Raw genomic sequence first — 19,936 nt, forward strand, 5'->3', positions numbered from 1 at the left:
GAAGGTTGCCACTCAAGTGGACAGAGCCGTGAAGAAGGCTTATAGTGTGTTAGCGTTTATTAACAGGGGGCTTGAGTTTAAGAACCGCGGGGTTATGCTGCAACTATACACGACCCTGGTGAGACCAAATTTAGAGTATTGTGTGCAGTTCTGGTCACCTCATTATAGGAAGGATGTGGAAGCATTGGAAAGGGTGCAAAGGAGATTTACCATGATGCTGCCTGGTTTGCAGGATAGGTCTTATGAGAAAAGGTTGAGGGAGTTAGGGCTTTTCTCTTTGGAGCGGAGGAGGATGAGAGGCGACTTAATAGAGGTTTATAAGATAATCAGGGGGATAGATAGAGTGGACGTTCAGAGACTATTTCCTTGGGTGAATGTAGCTGTTACAAGGGGGCATAACTATAAGATTCAGGGTGGGAGATACAGGAGGGATGTCCGAGGTAGATTCTTTACTCAGAGAGTGGTTAGGGTGTGGAATGGACTGCCTGCTGTGATAGTGGAGTTGGACACTTTAGGAACTTTCAAGCGCTTATTGGATCGGCACATGGAGCACACCAGAATGACAGGGAGTGGGATAGCTTGATCTTGGTTTTGGACAATGCTCGGCACAACATCCAGGGCTGAAGGGCCTGTTCTGTGCTGTACTGTTCTATGAATGATGCTCCATCAGGATAAGTCATCCTTTAGCACCCTCTAATATCAAACTCTCAACATGGCATTATGTACTCAAAGGGTTGCTCTCTTTCGGGATCTCACGCAACCATTAGCGGCGGGGTCATATCACGTGATTATCTGAAGGAAACATCACCACCATCTTATCTATCATGTCGCTCTCATGCTATCCTTAGTCCATTCTGGGAGGGCTCACCACACAAAGGGGACATTCATCTTACCCAAACTCTGTTCCATCCTTCCTCATCGCATGTCCTTCTTTTGTCTTCATCCAGGGGAAGCTTGCCCACAACAGGTGGGAAAGACCCCAGACCACACGCTTACCCGCACCATTCACCTGCACAGAGACACACATCTCAGTGGGGAGGAGCTCTAGATTGGGCAAGTCTCTCTGGCACGTGGAGGACTGCTGAAGACCACCAGCCGCTTAGGCCCGAGTCAGATGATGAGCTGCTGCGAGCGGCAGCAGAACATCAGGCAGAGATCTCTCAGTCAATCAGCAGACTAAAGTGAATGATGGAGGAGTCTGTTCACGTTCTTTCTGCTTTCATGGTTTTGACATATGAGTGACTCGAGGTCACCATGGGAGGTTGGCGACCTTGGTTTTGTGGTCGACAATGGATTACATGACCACACACACTGGTAGGCACTATCAATGGCTGGACGAAAGGGGGTGAGGTACCTTAATCACCCTCCAGGTGTCCCTTCATCAACTCTTGCTGGTCAGGCCGAGGCGGGTGAATTTGCCCCTGAGCAGGAGACCCTTATCAGGCCAGGGCCCTCCAAGCCTTGGACCATAGAAGATGTCTGCCAAGGTCATCACAGACATCAGGGGTAGAAGTCGGCAGGCCGCCTCCACTTCTGCTGCAGATGTTGAAGCTGCACGCAAGTGGGGCGGCAGAAGTCAATCTTGTGCCATGGATGTTCAACTAGTTGAGCCTCAAGGACTGCAGCGGTTCAAGAAGGCAACTCACCACCACCTTCTGAAGGGCAACTAAGGATGGGTAATTAATGCTGGTCTAACCAATGACGCCCACATCCCATAATTAATTTTAAACAGTCACATTGAGAGTAAGTTCAGCATTCACATTTGCACCTTCTAACCTCATGATTCACTTGGCCATGAAGGTCAGAGGCGCACCTTGTGTGCTTTCGCCTTGGGAAGTAAAAGTCAACTCAACAGCGAGAACACCACAGAAACTTATTTGATACAGTCATAACCACGTTAATGAGAAACTACCAGTACACTGACTCCAAGCAGTCACGTGGAGCTCTTCTGTTGCCTCTGACCAGCACTGCATGACCTTCTTAAACGGATTCTCCTGTTTAAGTTTCTACTTGTATGCTGGGAGAAGGAGCATCGTCTTATGGTCCGAATTTCCAAAGCGGGGGCCATGAAGTGAGTTACTCGTCGGAGGACTGGTTTTGGTAACAGCGAGGAAGAAGCTGTTTTTGAACCTGTTAGTGCGTGTTCTTTGACTTTTGTATCTCCTGCCTGAAAGAAGAAGTTGGAAGAATGAATAACCCAGGTGGGAGGGGTCTTTAATTATGCTGTCCGCTTTTCTAAGGCAGCGGGAGGTGTAGACAGAGTCAAAGGGTGGAAGATGGGTTCACGTGGGATGGACAGGGCTGTGTTCATGACTGTCTGTAGTTTCTTACGGTCTTGGGCCGAGCAATTGCCACACCAAGCTGTGATGCAACCAGATAGAATGCTTTCTATGATGCTGTTACAGCAAAACCTTTCAATGCAGTGGAATGTCCTTCAGGGCCAGGAAAAATGGGGCCATCACTTTATTCTCCTTGGAACCCGGCAGCAATTAAAGTGGCATGGGCACGACTTCCATACCTTGCTTCCTAAATAGCATCACCCACTGGATGCTCACCATTATCATCCTCTTGGGGGTCCTGCTCTTCATCCTCCAAGGAGCTCCATCCTCCTCTTTTCACTCTCATCAAGGCATTGCCTCTTTGTAGTGCCAGGTTATGAAGGGTGCATCACTCAGCAATGGTGAGGGATTTTTCGGGAGCGTACTGCAGTGCATCACCTAAGCGGTCCAAACATTGGAAGTGAATTTTCAGAAAGCCAATGGTCTGCTCGATTAGGGACCATATGGAGCTGTGAGCTGCGTTGTACCTCTCCTCTGAAGCACTCGGAGGCTGACACACCGATATCATGAGCCAGTATTTCAGTGCGTATCCCTCAGCCACAAACAGACTCAGGATGTATGACTCATGGCAAGTCCGTAGGTCCTTGGCACAAACCTGCAGTATGTGCATCCGATGATCACACACCAGTTAAACATTAATGAAATGATGGTCTTTACGGTTGATAAACATTAGGGTCTGCTCCAATGGAACCTTTAAAGCCACATAATTGCACCTTGCACCCTTGGGAATTTTGAGATAATTGCAAAGCCATTGAATCTTGCAGCCTGGCTATTTTTGAATGCAAAACAAATCCTGAGATAGCAGCAAAGCTATTGCAGCCGTTGCCGGGGTGGCACGGTAGCAAAGTGTTTAGCACTGCTGCCTCACAATGCCACGGACCCAGGTTTGATTTCGACCACGGATGACTGTCTGCGTTGAGTTTGCACATTGTCACCCAAGTTTTTGTGGGTTTCCTTCGGGTGCTCCGGTTTCCTCCTACAGTCAATTGAATAGCCCTGTTAAAAAAGTGGGCGGCATGGTGGCACAGTGGTTAGCACTGCTGCCTATCAGCTCCAGGGACCCAGGTTCAATTCCAGCCTTGGTTGACTGTCTGTGTGGAGTTTGCACTTTCTCCCTGTGTCTGTGTGGGTTTCCTTCGGGTGCTCCGGTTTCCTCCTACAGTCCAAAGAGATGTAGGTTAGGTGGATTGGCCATGCTAAATTGCCCCTTAGGGCAGGGTTGCAGGAACAGGGCGGAGCGATTGGGCCTGGGTAGGGTAATCGTTCGAAGGATCAGTGTAGACTCAATGGGTCAGAAGGCCTCCTTCTGTACTGTAGGCATTCTATGATTCCATGAGTCTTGCAGCTTCGCTATTTTCATCGAGTGAAAACCTCGCATTGTGATGAGCCTTGCTGAAGAAAGCCTCTATGACTTCCTTGACACACCTATGTGTTGTGGACTGCGAGATGCTGCACAGGTCCCCTGTTGATTCCCAGAATGATCTGCATGCAAATAAATTGAGTACCTTCAAAGTCACTGGCAGGGGATAGCCTTCCAATCCACAGGGCATTAGGTCTTCATGAAGAATGTGGCAACTGTGACCTCCCATTTCTCTCTCACAATCCAAATGCAGATGGTTAGCAACAGAGCTGAGCACATCAACCCAAACAGAATTAATTCTGAAATGAACAGTTCTAGTTCTTAAGCGAACCGATAGTGAAGATACGACAGATTATATTGATTATAGAGGTGCAAAAGAAAGGATGTCCAGCAGAAAGTATGAATTCTTCATCTTTAATGTAGTAGATATCATTAGTATTGGCTGCCCATACATTTGGTTTGATTCATTCATATGCTAGAAGCATTGTTGGAAAGGACTGCACGAATAGTTCGTCCCTATTTGGCCTTGAGAAGATGGGGCGAAATTCTCCGGAAACGGCGCGATGTCCGCCGACTGCCGCCCAAAACGGCGCAAATCAGTCGGGCATCGCGCTGCCCCAAAGGTGCGGAATGCTCCGCATCTTTGGGGGCCGAGCCCCAACCTTAAGGGGCTAGGCCGGCGCCGGACGAATTTCCGCCTCGCCAGCTGGCGGAAAAGGCCTTTGGTGCCCCGCCAGCTGGCGCGGAAATGACATCTCTGGGCGGCGCATGCGCGGGAGCGTCAGCGGCCGCTGACGGCCTCCCCGCGCATGCGCAGTGGAGGGAGTCTCTTCCGCCTCCGCCATGGTGGAGACCGTGGCGAAGGCGGAAGGGAAAGAGTGCCCCCACGACACAGGCCCGCCCGCGGATCAGTGGGCTCCGATCGCGGGCCAGGCCACCGTGGGGGCACCCCCCGGGGCCAGATTGCCCCGCGCCCCCCCAGGACCCTGGAGCCCGCCCGCGCCGCCTTGTCCCGCCGTGTAAGGTAGGTGGTTTAATCTACGCCAGCGGGACAGGCATTTTAGCGGCGGGACTTCGGCCCATCCGGGCCGGAGAATCGCGGGGGGGGGGGGGGGGGGGGGGGCGCCAACCAGCACGGCGCGATTCCTGCCCCCGCCGAATATCCGGTGGTGGAGAATTCGGCACCGGCGGGGGCGGGATTCACGCCAGCCCCCGGCGATTCTCCGACCCGGCGGGGGCTCGGAGAATCTCGCCCATGGTGTCTGAACTGCCTTTTTCATCTGCTGAGGTACAAATACTAATGGTATGTACAGAACGCTGTTTGACAGGGAGCTATAGGATGAAGGATCAGGACTATATTTCCTGAACGATTTGTGAATTGGAGGGTAATTTGCAGGTGGTGATGCTCCCATGTACATGCTGCTCTTGTCATTCTAGGTGGTCGGGATCATTGGTTAAGGAGGGACTATCTAAAATGCCTTGGTGAGTAGTGCATCTAGTATATGGGACACACTGCTGTGGTGCACCAGAAGTGATTGCTTAAGGTGGTGGATTTGGTGTCAGTAAAGTTGTCCTGGATGATGTCTAGCATTTTAAACGTATTGGAGCTGCACTCATCCACCACCTTAGTGAAGCAATTCCATCACACTAATGACTTGTACATTGGAGGTTGTGGAAAGGCAATGGAAGGCCTCTGATATGCTCATATAGCCATAGTATTTGTGTTTGATCCAGTTATGTTTCCGGTCACTGGTAACCCCCATCACCACCCCCAGAATATTCACAGTGTGAGATTGAGTGATGGTAACATTGGAATATTAAGAGATTATTAGACTCTTGTGGACCTGGTCATTACCTATCACCTGTGGTATTTGCCAATTATCATCCCATACCTGAATGAGTCATAGAGTTTTACAGCTAGCAAGATACCCTTCGTCCGTGACTGCGGCAACCATCAAACACCTATCTATTCTAATTCCATTTTCCAGCACTTGGTCCATAGCTTTGTATGCAGTGGCATTTCAAGTGCTCATCTAAATGCTTTTCAAATGTTTTCAGAGTTCCTGCCTCCACCACCCTTTCAGGCAGGGAGTTCCAGATTCCCATCACCCTCTGGGTGAACAATTGTTCCTCAAATCTCCTGCCACTTACCTTAAATCAATGGCCCTTGGTTATTGACCTCCCTACTGAGGGGAAAGGTTTATTCCTATCTACCCTACCTATGTCTTTTATAATTTTATACACCTTAATCAGGTTCTCCCACAGCCTTCTCTGCTCTAAGAACAACTCGAGCCTAACCGGTATCTTTTCATAGCTGAAACACTCCAGCCCAGGCAACGTCCTGATGAATCTCCCCTGCACCCTTTCTACTGTAATCACATCTTTCCTATAGTGTGGCGACCAGAATCACAGACAGTACTCTAGCTGTGGCCTAACAATTGTTTTATACAGCTCCATCATAACCTCCCTGCTCTTACATTCTATGTCTCGGCTAATAAAGGCAGGTATCCCATATGACTTCTTAACCAACTTATCTACCTGTCCTGGTGCTTTCAGGGACCTATGGTCATGCACACCAAGGTCCCCCTGGTCCTCTGTACTTCCTAGCATCCTACCGTTCATTGTGTATTCCTTGACTTGTTAATCCTCCCAAAATGCATCACTTCACACTTTTCAGGGTTAAATTCCATTTGCCACTGTTCTGCCATCTGACCAGCCCGTCTATATCACCCTGTAATCTAAGGCTTTTCTCCTTGCTATTTACACCACTAATTTCTGTGTCATTTGCGAACTTACTTATCACACCCATCATAATCAGGTCTGGATCATTAATGTACACTACAAACAGCACTGATACCTCTAGTACACAGCTGGACACAGGTTTACAGTCACAAAAACAGACTTCAACCATCCCTCTGCCCCCTGCAATAAGCCAATTTTGGATCCAATTTGCCAAAGTGCCCTGGAGTCCATGGGCTCTAACTTTCTTGCTTAGTCTCCCAAGCGAGATCTTGCCAAAAGCCTTACTGAAGTCCATGTAGACTACGTCAACTGTACTGCCCTCATCTACACGCCTAGTCACCTTCTCAAAATATTCAATTTGTTGGACATGATCTCCCCTTGACAAAGCCATGTTGACTATCTTTGATTAATCCTCATCTCCATCACGTGGAGAATAATTCTGTCCCTCAGAATTGTTTCCAATAATTTCCCTATCACTGATGTTCGACTCACTGATTTTTGATTATGTGGTTTTTCCCTACTTCCCTTCTTGAATAATGTTCCCTTGCTACAAGAGGGCATGGACTGCTTCAGTATCTATGAGGTTGCAAATGCAACTGTGCAATCATCAGTGATTATCCCCATCTCTGACATTAGAATAGAAGTAAAGTTATTGATAATGTCAGCTAATTTTACATGGGCTCTATTTGTACTGTTAAATATTCAAACTAAGGTATAGTTTCAAGTGGGTTTAATTTATTGTTGCTGTGTAAGGAAGGATAAACCTATAATTAGATTTGTGTTAGGCAAAGATTCGCAACCTTGGGGTAGGAAGGCTTTTAGAGTATAGTTTTAGCTGAATTCATAGCAGATGGTTATTGTCGGCTAGAGAGGGTACATCTCTCTCAGCTTTGCTAGAAGAAAAGCCATACCATGGCGCAGAAGACTTAAAGAACAGCGAGTTAAGGAAACTGGAAAAATAAAGAGGAGTTTCCAGAAATCGGAGGTTAAATGAGCAGAGGCAACAGGTACTAGAACAGAGAACTGTACAGTGCAAATAGACAGAGCTAAGAAGACGTTGGCTAGTGAGAAAGATATCTGAATTGACTTTAAGGTTTGTGCAATTTTGTGAGCCTGTGAAACTTGAGTTAAAATAATTGTGTAAAAGTATTTAAGACACAGGAAACCTGAAAGGAGGTGGAAAACCTGGTGCTGCATTTCCTGTTAAAAAGTGGAGCAGAAGCTTTGTTTGGAAGGATAGTTGGAAAACCTGGAGCATATTTTTAATGCAATCAGCTGATGGAAAGCATTGCTTGAAAGAAGATTTTAAAGCGTGCCTTTTTGGGAGGGGAGTTTGGAAATCCCTCCTATGACTATCATCTGTGGGAATTGTGAGAGAAATCCATAGAAGATTGGGTGAGTGGCATCAGCCATTTGATTCAGAGCAGGGTGTTATTTTTTGAAAACTGTATATGTATGAAGCTAAAGGCGCAGTTAAGGAGAATTGTATTACAATCACACTTTTCATGTTTCATAAATGCTTTTTCTTGCTGTTAAAACTAATTAGCAATCCTGTGACTGGCTTCCTCCACATATTCTTTAAAAAAAGTAACAATCACATTTTTTTGAGCCAGGGTTTCATTGTGGTATCTTCCCATCCAGTAGTAACATCAACTGGGATCGCAACAGTAAGGTTAACTGAAGGTGATGGGAATTTGACACTACTCTGAGGAACTCTTGCAGTAATGTTCCGAGGAAGAGATAATTGACATCCAATAAACACAACCATTTTCCTTTGAACTCAGTATGACTCCAACCAGTGGAGAGTTTTCTTCCCTGATTGCTGTTGGTTTCATAGGGTTCCTCAATAGACTGAGTCAAATGCTGCCTTGATGCCATTCCCACATCACTTGTGGAATGCAGCACCTTTGCCAATGTTTGGTCCAAGGCTCAACTAGTGTCAGGAGCCATGTTGTAATGGCATAGAACATAGAACGATACAGCGCAGTACAGGCCCTTCGGCCCACGATGTTGCACCGACATGGGAAGTCAAAAAACAAAAGCCATCTAACCTACACTATGCCATTATCATCTATATGCTTATCCAATAAACGTTTAAATGCCCTCACTGTTGGCGAGTTCACTACTGTTACAGGTAGGGCATTCAACGGCCTCACCACTCTTTGCGTAAAGAACCTACCTCTGACCTCTGTCCTATATCTATTACCCCTCAGTTTAAGGCTATGTCCCCTCGTGCTAGCCATTTCCATCCGCAGGAGAAGGCTCTCACTGTCCACCCTATCTAACCCCCTGATCATTTTGTATGCCTCTATTAAGTCTCCTCTTAACCTTCTTCTCTCTAACGAAAACAACCTCAAGTCCATCAGCCTTTCCTCATAAGATTTTCCCTCCATACCAGGCAACATCCTGGTAAATCTCCTCTGCACCCGCTCCAAAGCTTCCACATCCTTCCTATAATGCGGTGACCAGAACTGTACGCAATACTCCAAATGCGGCCGTACCAGAGTTTTGTACAGCTGCAACATGACCTCATGACTCCGGAACTCAATCCCTCTACCAATAAAGGCCAACACTCCATAGGCCTTCTTCACAACCCTATCAACCTGGGTGGCAACTTTCAAGGATCTATGTACATGGACACCTAGATCCCTCTGCTCATCCACACTTCCAAGAACTTTACCATTAGCCAAATATTCCGCATTCCTGTTATTCCTTCCAAAGTGAATCACCTCACACTTCTCTACATTAAACTCCATTTGCCACCTCTCAGCCCAGCTCTGCAGCTTATCTATGTCCCTCTGTAACCTGCTACATCCTTCCGCACTGTCGACAACACCGACTTTAGTGTCGTCTGCAAATGTACTCACCCACCCTTCTGCGCCTTCCTCTAGGTCATTGATAAAAATGACAAACAGCAACGGCCCCAGAACAGATCCTTGTGGTACGCCACTTGTAACTGAACTCCATTCTGAACATTTCCCATCAACCACCACCCTCTGTCTTCTTTCAGCTAGCCAATTTCTGATCCACATCTCTAAATCACCCTCAATCCCCAGCCTCCGTATTTTCTGCAATAGCCTACCGTGGGGAACCTTATCAAACGCTTTACTGAAATCCATATACACCACATCAACTGCTCTACCCTCGTCTACCTGTTCAGTCACCTTCTCAAAGAACTTGATAAGGTTTGTGAGGCATGACCTACCCTTCACAAAGCCATGCTGACTATCCCTGATCATATTATTCCTATCTAGATGATTATAAATCTTGTCTCTTATAATCCCCTCCAAGACTTTACCCACTACAGACGTGAGGCTCACCGGTCTATAGTTGCCGGGGTTGTCTCTGCTCCCCTTTTTGAACAAAGGGACCACATTTGCTATCCTCCAGTCCTCTGGCACTATTCCTGTAGCCAATGATGACATAAAAATCAAAGCCAAAGGTCCAGCAATCTCTCCCCTGGCCTCCCAGAGAATCCTAGGATAAATCCCATCAGGCTGTTCAGAATTGCCAACACCTCTTCCCTACGTACCTCAATGCCATCTATTCTATTAGCCTGGGGCTCAGCATTCTCCTCCACAACATTATCTTTTTCCTGAGTGAATACTGACGAAAAATATTCATTTAGTATCTCGCCTATCTCTTCAGACTCCACACACAACTTCCCATCCCTGTCCTTGACTGGTCCTACTCTTACCCTAGTCATTCGCTTATTCCTGACATACCTATAGAAAGCTTTTGGGTTTTCCTTGATCCTACCTGCCAAATACTTCTCATGTCCCCTCCTTGCTCGTCTTAGCTCTCTCTTTAGATCTTTCCTCGCTACCTTGTAACTATCCATCGCCCCAACTGAAACTTCACACCTCACCTTCACATCTTCTTCCTCTTAACAAGAGATTCCACTTCTTTGGTAAACCACGGTTCCCTCGCTCTACGCCTTCCTCCCTGCCTGACCGGTACATACTTATCAAGAACACGCAGTAGCTTATCCTTGAACAAGCTCCACTTATCCAGTGTGCCCAACACTTGCAGCCGGCTTCTCCAACCTATCCCCCCCAAGTCACGTCTAATGGCATCATAATTGCCCTTCCCCCAGCTATAACTCTTGCCCTGCGGTGTATACTTATCCCTTTCCATCACTAACGTAAACGTCACCGAATTGTGGTCACTGTCCCCAAAGTGCTCTCCTACCTCCAAATCCAACACCTGGCCTGGTTCATTACCCAAAACCAAATCCAACGTGGCCTCGCCTCTTGTTGGCCTGTCAACATATTGTGTCAGGAAACCCTCCTGCACACACTGTACAAAAAACGACCCATCTAATGTACTCGAACTATATCTTTTCCAGTCAATATTTGGAAAGTTAAAGTCTCCCATAATAACTACCCTGTTACTTTCGGTCTTATCCAGGATCATCCTCGCCATCCTTTTCTCTACATCCCTAGAACTATTTGGAGGCCTATAGAAAACTCCCAACAGGGTGACCTCTCCTTTCCTGTTTCTAACCTCAGCCCATACTACCTCGGAAGATGAGTCCCTATCTAGCATCCTCTCCGCCACCGTAATACTGTTCTTGACTAGCAGCGCCACACCTCCCCCTCTTTTGCCTCCTTCTCTGAGCTTACTAAAACACCGAATTGGAGAGCAGGGGGTGCCTTATAGGCGACCGGGGATTAAAGACGCAGGGTTTGAGGCTCAGGCGCGCAGCCGATCGGGGGGGGTCTCTTTTCTCGGTGTGGTGCCGCAGGCTGAGTCCTCCATGGAGCATGGTGCTGCCGCTCGAGGCCGCCGCCATGCGCATGCGCAGACTCCGAACCCGGAAGTTAGGGGCTGGTTTAGCTCACTGGGCTAAATCACTGGCTTTTAAAGCAGACCAAGGCAGGCCAGCATGGTTCAATTCCCATACCAGCCTCCCCGAACAAGCGCCGGAATGTGGCGACTAGGGGCTTTTGACAGTAACTTCATTGAAGAAGCGATTTTCATTTTCATTTTTTCATTTCAAGTGCTGCAAGATTTACTCTGGGTCCCTGCTAGCCCCCTGCGGGGCATTAAATTCGTTCAACATTTTTACAGGAATTTTGGGAGTAAAACTCTACCGTTTTTACGCCGGCAAGGGGACATAGTCTCATTTTGGGAGAATCCAGCCCCCCTAAATTCTTTCCATTTCACGAGGAGACTCTGAGAATTGTCAGATAAATTTGCACAGCCTGGTACAAAGAAGGGTTTTATAGACACTGCAGAATATTTTGGATATAGAGGAAACAGTAAATTTGTTCTCTGACTGGATGGGATGATTATGATCATCAGTATTTTAATGAACTAAGAAGCATGGGTGGATGGTTAGGATCAAGGATGCAAATCATCACTATGGTGGAAAAGTTAGTGAGAGGATGAGATTAATTAATATGGTTGTTTAATAATTCCAAGATGAGGTTTTAAAGTCTGTTATTGTAAATATGCCATTAACAAATATATCCTTCTGTATTTCGTTTATATTTTTGCAATGTTAAATTGACATTTAAGACTGAGCACAAAATGCACTATGTTTTGGGGGCAGCATTGTATTTCTCCAGGGCTCACCTGGAACACTGAGCACTGCAGCAACCTTTGTTCCAGCTGCTTCACAGGTATACGTCCCACTATCCGCAGGGGCGACATCAGAGATTTTCAGTTTTGCTACATTCCAGTCCTGGTCAATAATCACGTGATGACCATCAGCCTGAATCTCTTTGTCATTTCTTCTCCACACAGCCTTGACTGGTCTGGAGTACTGACAGATAAACTCTGCTGTGCCATGTTCCTCTCTAGTAATATCTTCCATTTCGCTTACTACCTCAACCGTTGGATCTGTCAATCAATATGCCACAGGTTGTTTATTAGTAGCATTGAAAGAAAGCCCAATATTTGATAGTTAATTTAGTTCAACAAATAGCCATATGGGATTAAGTAGGTTTCTATACCAATATCAGTATTTTTGATTAGTTCCTGATCTAAAGAGGAGGATTCCTATCACAGTGCTGAAGTGGAAAGCGTCACCTTTAGCATTTCACCTTTATATGTATCCGAGGATGCTACCAGGACTTGATGGTCTGAGTTATAAGGAGAGGCTGGAACTTTTTTGCCTGGAGCGTAGGAGGCTTAGGGGTGATCTTATAGATCTATAAAATAATGAGGAGCATAGATAAGGTAGATAATCAACATATTTTCCCAAAGGTAGAAGAGTCTAGAACTAGTGGGCATGGATTTAAGGTGAGAGGAGAGAGATACAAATGAGACCAGAGAGGAAATGTCTTCACAGAGGGTGGTGAGCATCACAAACAGGCTGCCAAAGACAGTGGTAGAAGCGGATACAATTTATTCCTTTAAAAAGCAGTTAGAAAATTACATGGGCAGGGTGGGTATAGAGGGATATGGGCCAAATGTGGTCAAGTGGGACTAGTTTAGTTATAGAAACTGGGCGGCATGGACAAGCTGGGCTGAAGGGCCTGTTTCCATGCTGTAAACATCTATGACTCTATATATGTTTATATGCAATTAAGAACCAGCAAAGCTCATCTGATGAGACTTTGAATATTAGTCAAAGCTGAAATTTAAAATCAGCATCACTGATTAAACAATTGCTTAGTCATCAGAATTACCACAAGAACTATTAAGGAACACGAAAAGTCCATGACATTCAACAAGCCATTCCCCATTTTTTGACTGATCTCAACTTGGTCTGCAACTTTTTAACCAAATCCCTCAAACATTATCTTTCCAAAAAATATGTCTAATTTGTAATATCTATTGGCTGTAATGGAATTCCCTGGTCATTTATTTCCGAAATCTTTGTTTCAACCAAGATCTGGCAGAAGATCCAAAATAGGTTATATAATTTAAAAATTAGGGCATGAATATTGCATTGAAGTACCTTTATGGGTCATTGAATGGGTGTGAAGGAAAGTTAAGAGTTTTATGCAAACTAATGTCCTATATACTGCAAATTGTTAGCAAAGGTGCAGCTTTAAAGATACACGAGACAACACCAGGTTTATGCCATCATGGAGAAGAATATAGTGCAGGAAGGAATTTAGACATGCTAAATTGTCCTTGGAAGCTTGTGGAAAAGAAAGAATGAGAAAAAGGACTGACAAACAAAATTTAAATGGCATCCCCAGTACGTTCCAAAATTATCAGATCTGAGTTTCAAGTATAGTTAGTGTTGCTCTGTCAGTCAGTGAGGTAAGCAATTAGCACACAAGATCCCACAGACAGCAAATGAGATGATCGACCAGTTGGTCTGCTTTTCAAAGATAGGTTGAGAGGAATGTTAGCATGATGCTGGGATCCAATTTAAATATTACATTGGATCTTTTACATTCACCTAAGCAAATGAGGCCGGAATTTAACAGCTGATCTGAATGTCAATCCGAAATTGACCATAGAATATATACTGAGCATTGATCTTTAACTACAGTTTAAACTTTTTAGGCAATGTTTGGGAAAATAACAGTACATGCAGAAAAATAAACTTACCTGAATCTCCTGTGGTCATGATACTGCTTTGTCTGAAACTATTCAGCTCATAATTGGCTTGCAGTTATAACAGCATGAGTGTTTGAAAGGCATTATTGCAATACAACTTTGCTGCTTAAATTAGGCATCTGATCCTCTGGGGCAGGTGACCTACCAGTGCCTTGTTTCTGGTAAGTTAAAGTAGGGGTTGGTGGAACTGTGGTGCAAATATCATCCTGCCCTGCCCCACTCCCTTTTTATAAAACACTTTTTAGAATGTTAATTGAGTTGACTGCAAGTGCATAGAAACATAGGAATAGAGGCCAATCAGCTGATCTGTATCTCAACTTCAATAAACCATCTATGTTCCAAACTTTTGATATCCTTACCGAACAAAAATCTATCAATCTCAGTCTTGGAAATTTCAAACATTCCAATATTGACAGTAAGTTCTTCTTTTTCACTATCCTTCATGTGTAAAAAAGTGCTTCCTGATTTCATTTCTAAAAGTCTACCTCTATAATTTACTATTATGCCTGCTTCCTTTGAGTTCTGCTACCAGAATAAATAGTTTCTCTGTGCCTGTTCCATATAATCCCTTTATCAATTTAAATACCTCAATTAGATCACCCTTCAATCTTCAAACTCAAGGGAATATAAACCAAGTTATCTTCATAATTTAATTGTTAAAGCCTTGGTAGAGGCTGGTGAATCTGAGCTGAATCCCTTCGAAGGCACATCCATCTTTTCTGAGCTTGATTACCCAAAACTAAGCGCAGTATTCCAGTTGGGCTCTGACCTCTACAGAAATACATCTCACCTCTGGAACAGAATATTTGATGTCCATGGCGAATGAAATATTGCAAAATAAAAGAGCACTTGGCACACTGTGGAACTACTATCAATAAGGGGGCGTCATTCTCCGACCCCCTGCCGGAGATTGGGCGGGGGCGGGAATCCGGCCGCGCCGGTTGGCGGGACCCCCCCGCTGGATTCTCCGGCCCGAATGGGCCGAAGTCCCGCCCAGGAATTGCCTGTCCCGCCGACGTAAATCAAACCTGGTATTTACCGGCGGGACCAGGCGGCGTGGGCGGGCTCCGGGGTCCTGGGGGGGGGGGGGGGCGCGGGGCGATCTGACCCCGGGGGGTGCCCCCACGGTGGCCTGGCCCGCGATCGGGGCCCACCGATCCGCGGGCGGGCCTGTGCCGTGGGGGCACTCTTTCCCTTCCGCCTCCGCCACGGCCTCCACCATGGCGGAGGCGGAAGAGACTCTCCCCACTGCACATGCGCGGGAAACTGACAGCGGCCGCTGACGCTCCCGCGCATGCGCTGGGAAACTGACAGCGGCCGCTGACGCTCCCGCGCATGCGCCGCATTTCCGCGCCAGCTGGCGGGGCAACAAATGCCATTTCCGCCAGCTGGCGGGGCGGAAATCCCTCCGGCGTCAGCCTAGCCCCTCAATGTTGGGGCTCGGCCCCCAAAGATGCGGAGACTTCCGCACCTTTTTGCCGGCGCGATGCCCGTCTGATTGGCACCGGCTTTGGCGCCAGTCGGCGGGCATCCGCCGTTGGGGGAGAATTTCGCCCAGGATGTTTAACCTGATTAATTTCGGTGTTCTTGACATATTAATAATAAACTGAATCCATTACTGTTGAATCTAAGACAAGCAAGGACAGTGAAAATGATACGACATTTAAGCCTGAATGAAAGCCAAGAGCAAGTAAGCTTAATTGGCTAATTTGGTGCAGGCATGCAGATATATTAAAACAAAATAAATTATATGATCTGCACCAGATGTAAAATATTTGTATACAGTGACTTGTTAAGTTACCATTTTAGAACAGTATAAAATGCAACAAAGCTTGCTTTGTTTATTTTTTAACAGCTTTAGCAACTTAACATATTAGAAGGCTATTATTAGAATCCCTACAGCAAGACATAATTTTCCACTCTATCATTAACTAGTATAGCCAAAATAACAGGTCAATCTTTTCCCCCCTGCATTATAAAACTACTTGAATTTAATGCTAAATAAGGGCTGTGATTCTCAGTTCCGGTGGTCCTACCAGCAAGAATTGGGACTGTGTCCTGCTGGCGCTAGGAGTGTTGCCATAGTCATGGCTTTACTATGCAAAAATGTGCATAGCGCTGAACATGCCGGTTTCTCTGCAGGTACTGGGGTCGGGCTGCCATCTTGAACGGGAGCCTTGATCCCAGCGTCCAATGACAGGCCCCCTTCCCTGCACAAAGCAAATGCTGACCTCTGCACCCCCCCACCCCCCCCCCCCCCCCCCCCCCTGCTGACAAGGGCAGCACCTTCAACCCCTCATCAAGGAGGGGCATCCTTCCTCTCACCATGAGAATAACAAGTCTCTACCCCCTTCCACACATGCATGAGTGTGACTTGACCCCCCCACCCCCTCAGCTGTTAGGAAAGTGGATGTCAAAACACTTAGCTGCTTTTAAGAGGTCAGCAGCTGTCAATCATAGCAAGAATATTTATAAACATTGCAGTTAGGATTAATGAAGGGTACTACAGATGCATTCAAGTGTGAAAGGAAAGATAAATAAACAAACCTCCTGGCATCTGTGTTTAAACCATTAAGCTGTCAATCAAAGTCAAGTTAAAAGTATTGTACTGTGAAATTGAATGAATTATTAGCATTTCAAAGGATCACAGCAAGTTGCTGGAGTCCATTATCGAGGATTTCATAGCACAGCATTTGGAAAGCAGTAGTATAATCAAACAAAGTCAGCATAGATTCATGGAAGGGAAATCATGCTTGACAAATCTACTAGAATTCTTTGAAGATGTAACTACATGTAACCAGGGGCTGGTTTAGCACAGGGTTAAATCGCTGGATTTGAAAGCAGCCCAACTCAGGCCAGCAGCACGCTTCAATTCCTGTACCAGCCTCCCCGAACAGGCGCCGGAATGTGGCGACTAGGGGCTTTTCACAGTAACTTCATTTGAAGCCTATTTGTGACACTAAGCGATTTTCATTTCAACTAGTAGAGCTGACCAGGGAGAACTGCTGGATTTAGACTTTCGATAAGGTCTCACATAACAGATTACTATGTAAAGTTAAAGCACATGGGATTGTGGATAGTGTCTTGAGATGGATAGAAAGCTGGTCAGCAGACAGGAAACACAGAGTTGGAATAAATGTGTCTTCTTCTGATTGGCAGGCAGTGACGAGCGGGGTACTGCAGGGATCTGTGCTAGGACCCAAAATGTTCACATTCCACTGGGAATAGACAGGGTAGATTCAAAAAGAATGTTCCCAATGGTGGGGACTCCAGAACTAGAGGTCATAGTTTGAGGATAAAGGGTAAACCTTTTAGGACTGAGGTGAGGAGACATTTCTTCACCCAGAGAGTGATGAACCTGTGGAATTCACTACCACAGAAAATAGTGAGGCCAAGACATTGTGTAATTTCAAGAAATAATTAGATATAGCTCTTGGGGCTAAAGGGATCAGTGATAGAGGGTGGAAGGCGGGATCAGGGTACTGAATTTGATGATCAGCCATGATCTTAATGAGTGACGGAGCAGGCGTGAAGGCCGAATGCCTCCTTCTGCTTCTATTTTCTCTGTAAGTTTCTAATTGCATTCAAATCAATGCAGATCAGCTGTTTGCTTGTTCCTGCCGGCACAGGGGGAGGCGGGGGGGGCACTATGAGATGCGGGGTGGGAGTGGGGACGGGTCTGCCTCCCGGCGGCAAATCCTGTTTTTGGCCTCACGTGGGATTCTCTGCCGCATCGGGATACCTGTTGGCAAAATTCTTCGGTATCGGCGCGATGTCTGCCAACCGGTGCCCAAAACGGCGCAAATCAGTCGGGCATCGCGCCGCCCCCAAAGGTGCGGAATCCTCCGCACCTTGGGGGGCCGAGCCCCCAACCTTAAGGGGGCTAGGCACGCGCCGGACTAATTTCCACCCCGCCCAGCTGGCAGAAAAGGCCTTTGGTGCCCCCGCCAGCTGGCGCGGAAAATCTCCGGGCGGCGCATTGCGCGGGAGCGTGAACGGCCGCTCACGGCATCCCCGCGCATGCGCTGTGGAGGGAGTCTCTTCTCCGCCTTCGCCATGGTGGAGACCGTGGCGCAGGCGGAAGGAAAAGAGTGTCTCCCCACGGCACAGGCCCGCCCGCGGATCGGTGGGCCCCGATCGCGGGCCAGGCCACCGTGGGGGCAACCCCCCGGGGCCAGATCCCCCCGCACCCCACCCCCCAGGACCCCGGAGCCCGCCCGCGCCGCCTTGTCCCGCCGGTAAGAGAGGTAGTTTAATCCACGCCGGCGGGGACAGGCATTTCTAGCAGCGGGACTTAGGGCCCATCCGGAGAATCGCCGGGGGGGGGGGGGGGGGGGGGGGGGGGGGGGGGGGGCGCGCCCCAGCCGAATATCCGGTGCCGGAGAATTCGGCAACCGTCGGGGGCGGGATTCACGCCAGCCCCCGGCGATTCTCCGACCCGGAGGGGGGGTCGGAGAATCTCGCCCCAGAACGTAGGGGCGAAGAATGAAGAATCTCACCAAGGTTTACCTAATTTTATCAAATTACCTCTCCATCTGACATGTTGCAAAATATTTATTCATGTGTTTTTCTTGTTCTAACTCATTAAAAAAAACTTTTTGTCAACAAAATAAGGCAGGCATGAAAGGGTCAAGGGGTTAACAAAAAAAGAACATAGAAGTATTCCCAACCCCAGCAGCAAACATATGGCCTGGCCATGCTGATTGTGACTTGTCCGGTCCTCCACCATGAATGTAGACAGCCACCCCTCCTCTGCACTGATGATATCTCCATGCAGCTGCTGCAGCCAACCTGCTCCCTAAACACCAATCTCAGGGTTTCCCCTACCGTGATGGTTTCCCCAACTACCACTGCAAGATCCAACCTCCATTCTTGAACCCCTACACTATAGTTCCCCCTCCCCAGCCATCCACTCAAGCCTTGATTTCCTTTATTCCTCCTCCTATGGCAAGATAGAAAAAATAGAATTTGTCCACCTCAGATCAAGGGGAAATGAATAACCATTTATATGTAGTCCAGTACTCTGCAGGTCACACATTCACCCATCTACTAGCTATTCAATTCCAAAATGAGATCATATCACCTCTTAAGATTTGCAAAGAAACTTAGTGAAACTAACAGCATTTACAGAACAATGGTTAAAACAGACTTTGTCTCACGAAATACCTTTAACTAATAATTTTGCTGAAGAAATAAGTGTCCCGGCCTTAAATGTCACTGTTCCCGAGTCATCAGTTCCCAGGTTTTGTAACGTCAACGTATGGATCTTTCCATCTTGAACGGATATCTCATTCAGATCATTGTTCTGTAGGGGTGAACCATCCAACCACCATTGCACATTCTCCACGTCTTTGTGTGAAAGCTCGCAACTAAATGTGGCTGACTCACCAGCAAAGACATCAATGTTTTTTAAACCAGAAACCACTTTTATTTCAGGTTCTGGAAAATAAAACAAAAACATCTTAAAATTAAACTGTTAAAATTTTCTTTATTGGCAGCTAATAAAATCCAAATATGCACAGTCACTTAAAGCTCTTAACCAACAAATACAAATGCTATTTAACTCTCCAGGATGAGTGCAATCAGAAGCAGGATACTCCACCCTCCCAGCCATGTGTTCCTTAGCGGCAGGAGGCGGTGCATTGTTCGCTGGCGGTGGGATTCTCTGCTCCCACTGCTGTCAATGAGGTTTCCCATTGGAGTCACCCCATGCTACCGGGAAACCTGTGGGCGGGGGTGCACTGCCGATTGGACCAGAGAATCCTTCGCCAGTGAACGACCGGAGAATTCTGGCCCAGATGTTTAGTAAGCACCGTCCTTTACAGATGTATACTACTGATTAAAGGAGTCAACTTTGTGAAAAGTAAAGAGGCTACATTTTATTTATAGGATTATGTACAGGATTGTGTAAGATTTGTAGATCAATATAAATTTCTATCAAACTCAATACATTAAGATTTCCAGGTGATAA

The 19,936-nt window shown here is 46.7% G+C and overlaps 1 protein-coding gene across 1 annotated transcript in view; it reads right to left on the minus strand.

Annotated features, from left to right (window-relative positions):
• Positions 1-19,936, minus strand: part of LOC140424765 (obscurin-like) — a 1,044,598-nt gene that overhangs the window by 410,977 nt on the left and 613,685 nt on the right. The window contains 2 exon segments of the mRNA XM_072508149.1: positions 12,022-12,288; positions 19,132-19,404. Of these exon segments, the coding sequence (XP_072364250.1) occupies positions 12,022-12,288; positions 19,132-19,404 (540 nt within the window).

The sequence above is a fragment of the Scyliorhinus torazame genome, chromosome 6 (assembly GCF_047496885.1).
Source record: "Scyliorhinus torazame isolate Kashiwa2021f chromosome 6, sScyTor2.1, whole genome shotgun sequence".
Classification (NCBI taxonomy): Eukaryota; Metazoa; Chordata; class Chondrichthyes; order Carcharhiniformes; family Scyliorhinidae; genus Scyliorhinus; species Scyliorhinus torazame.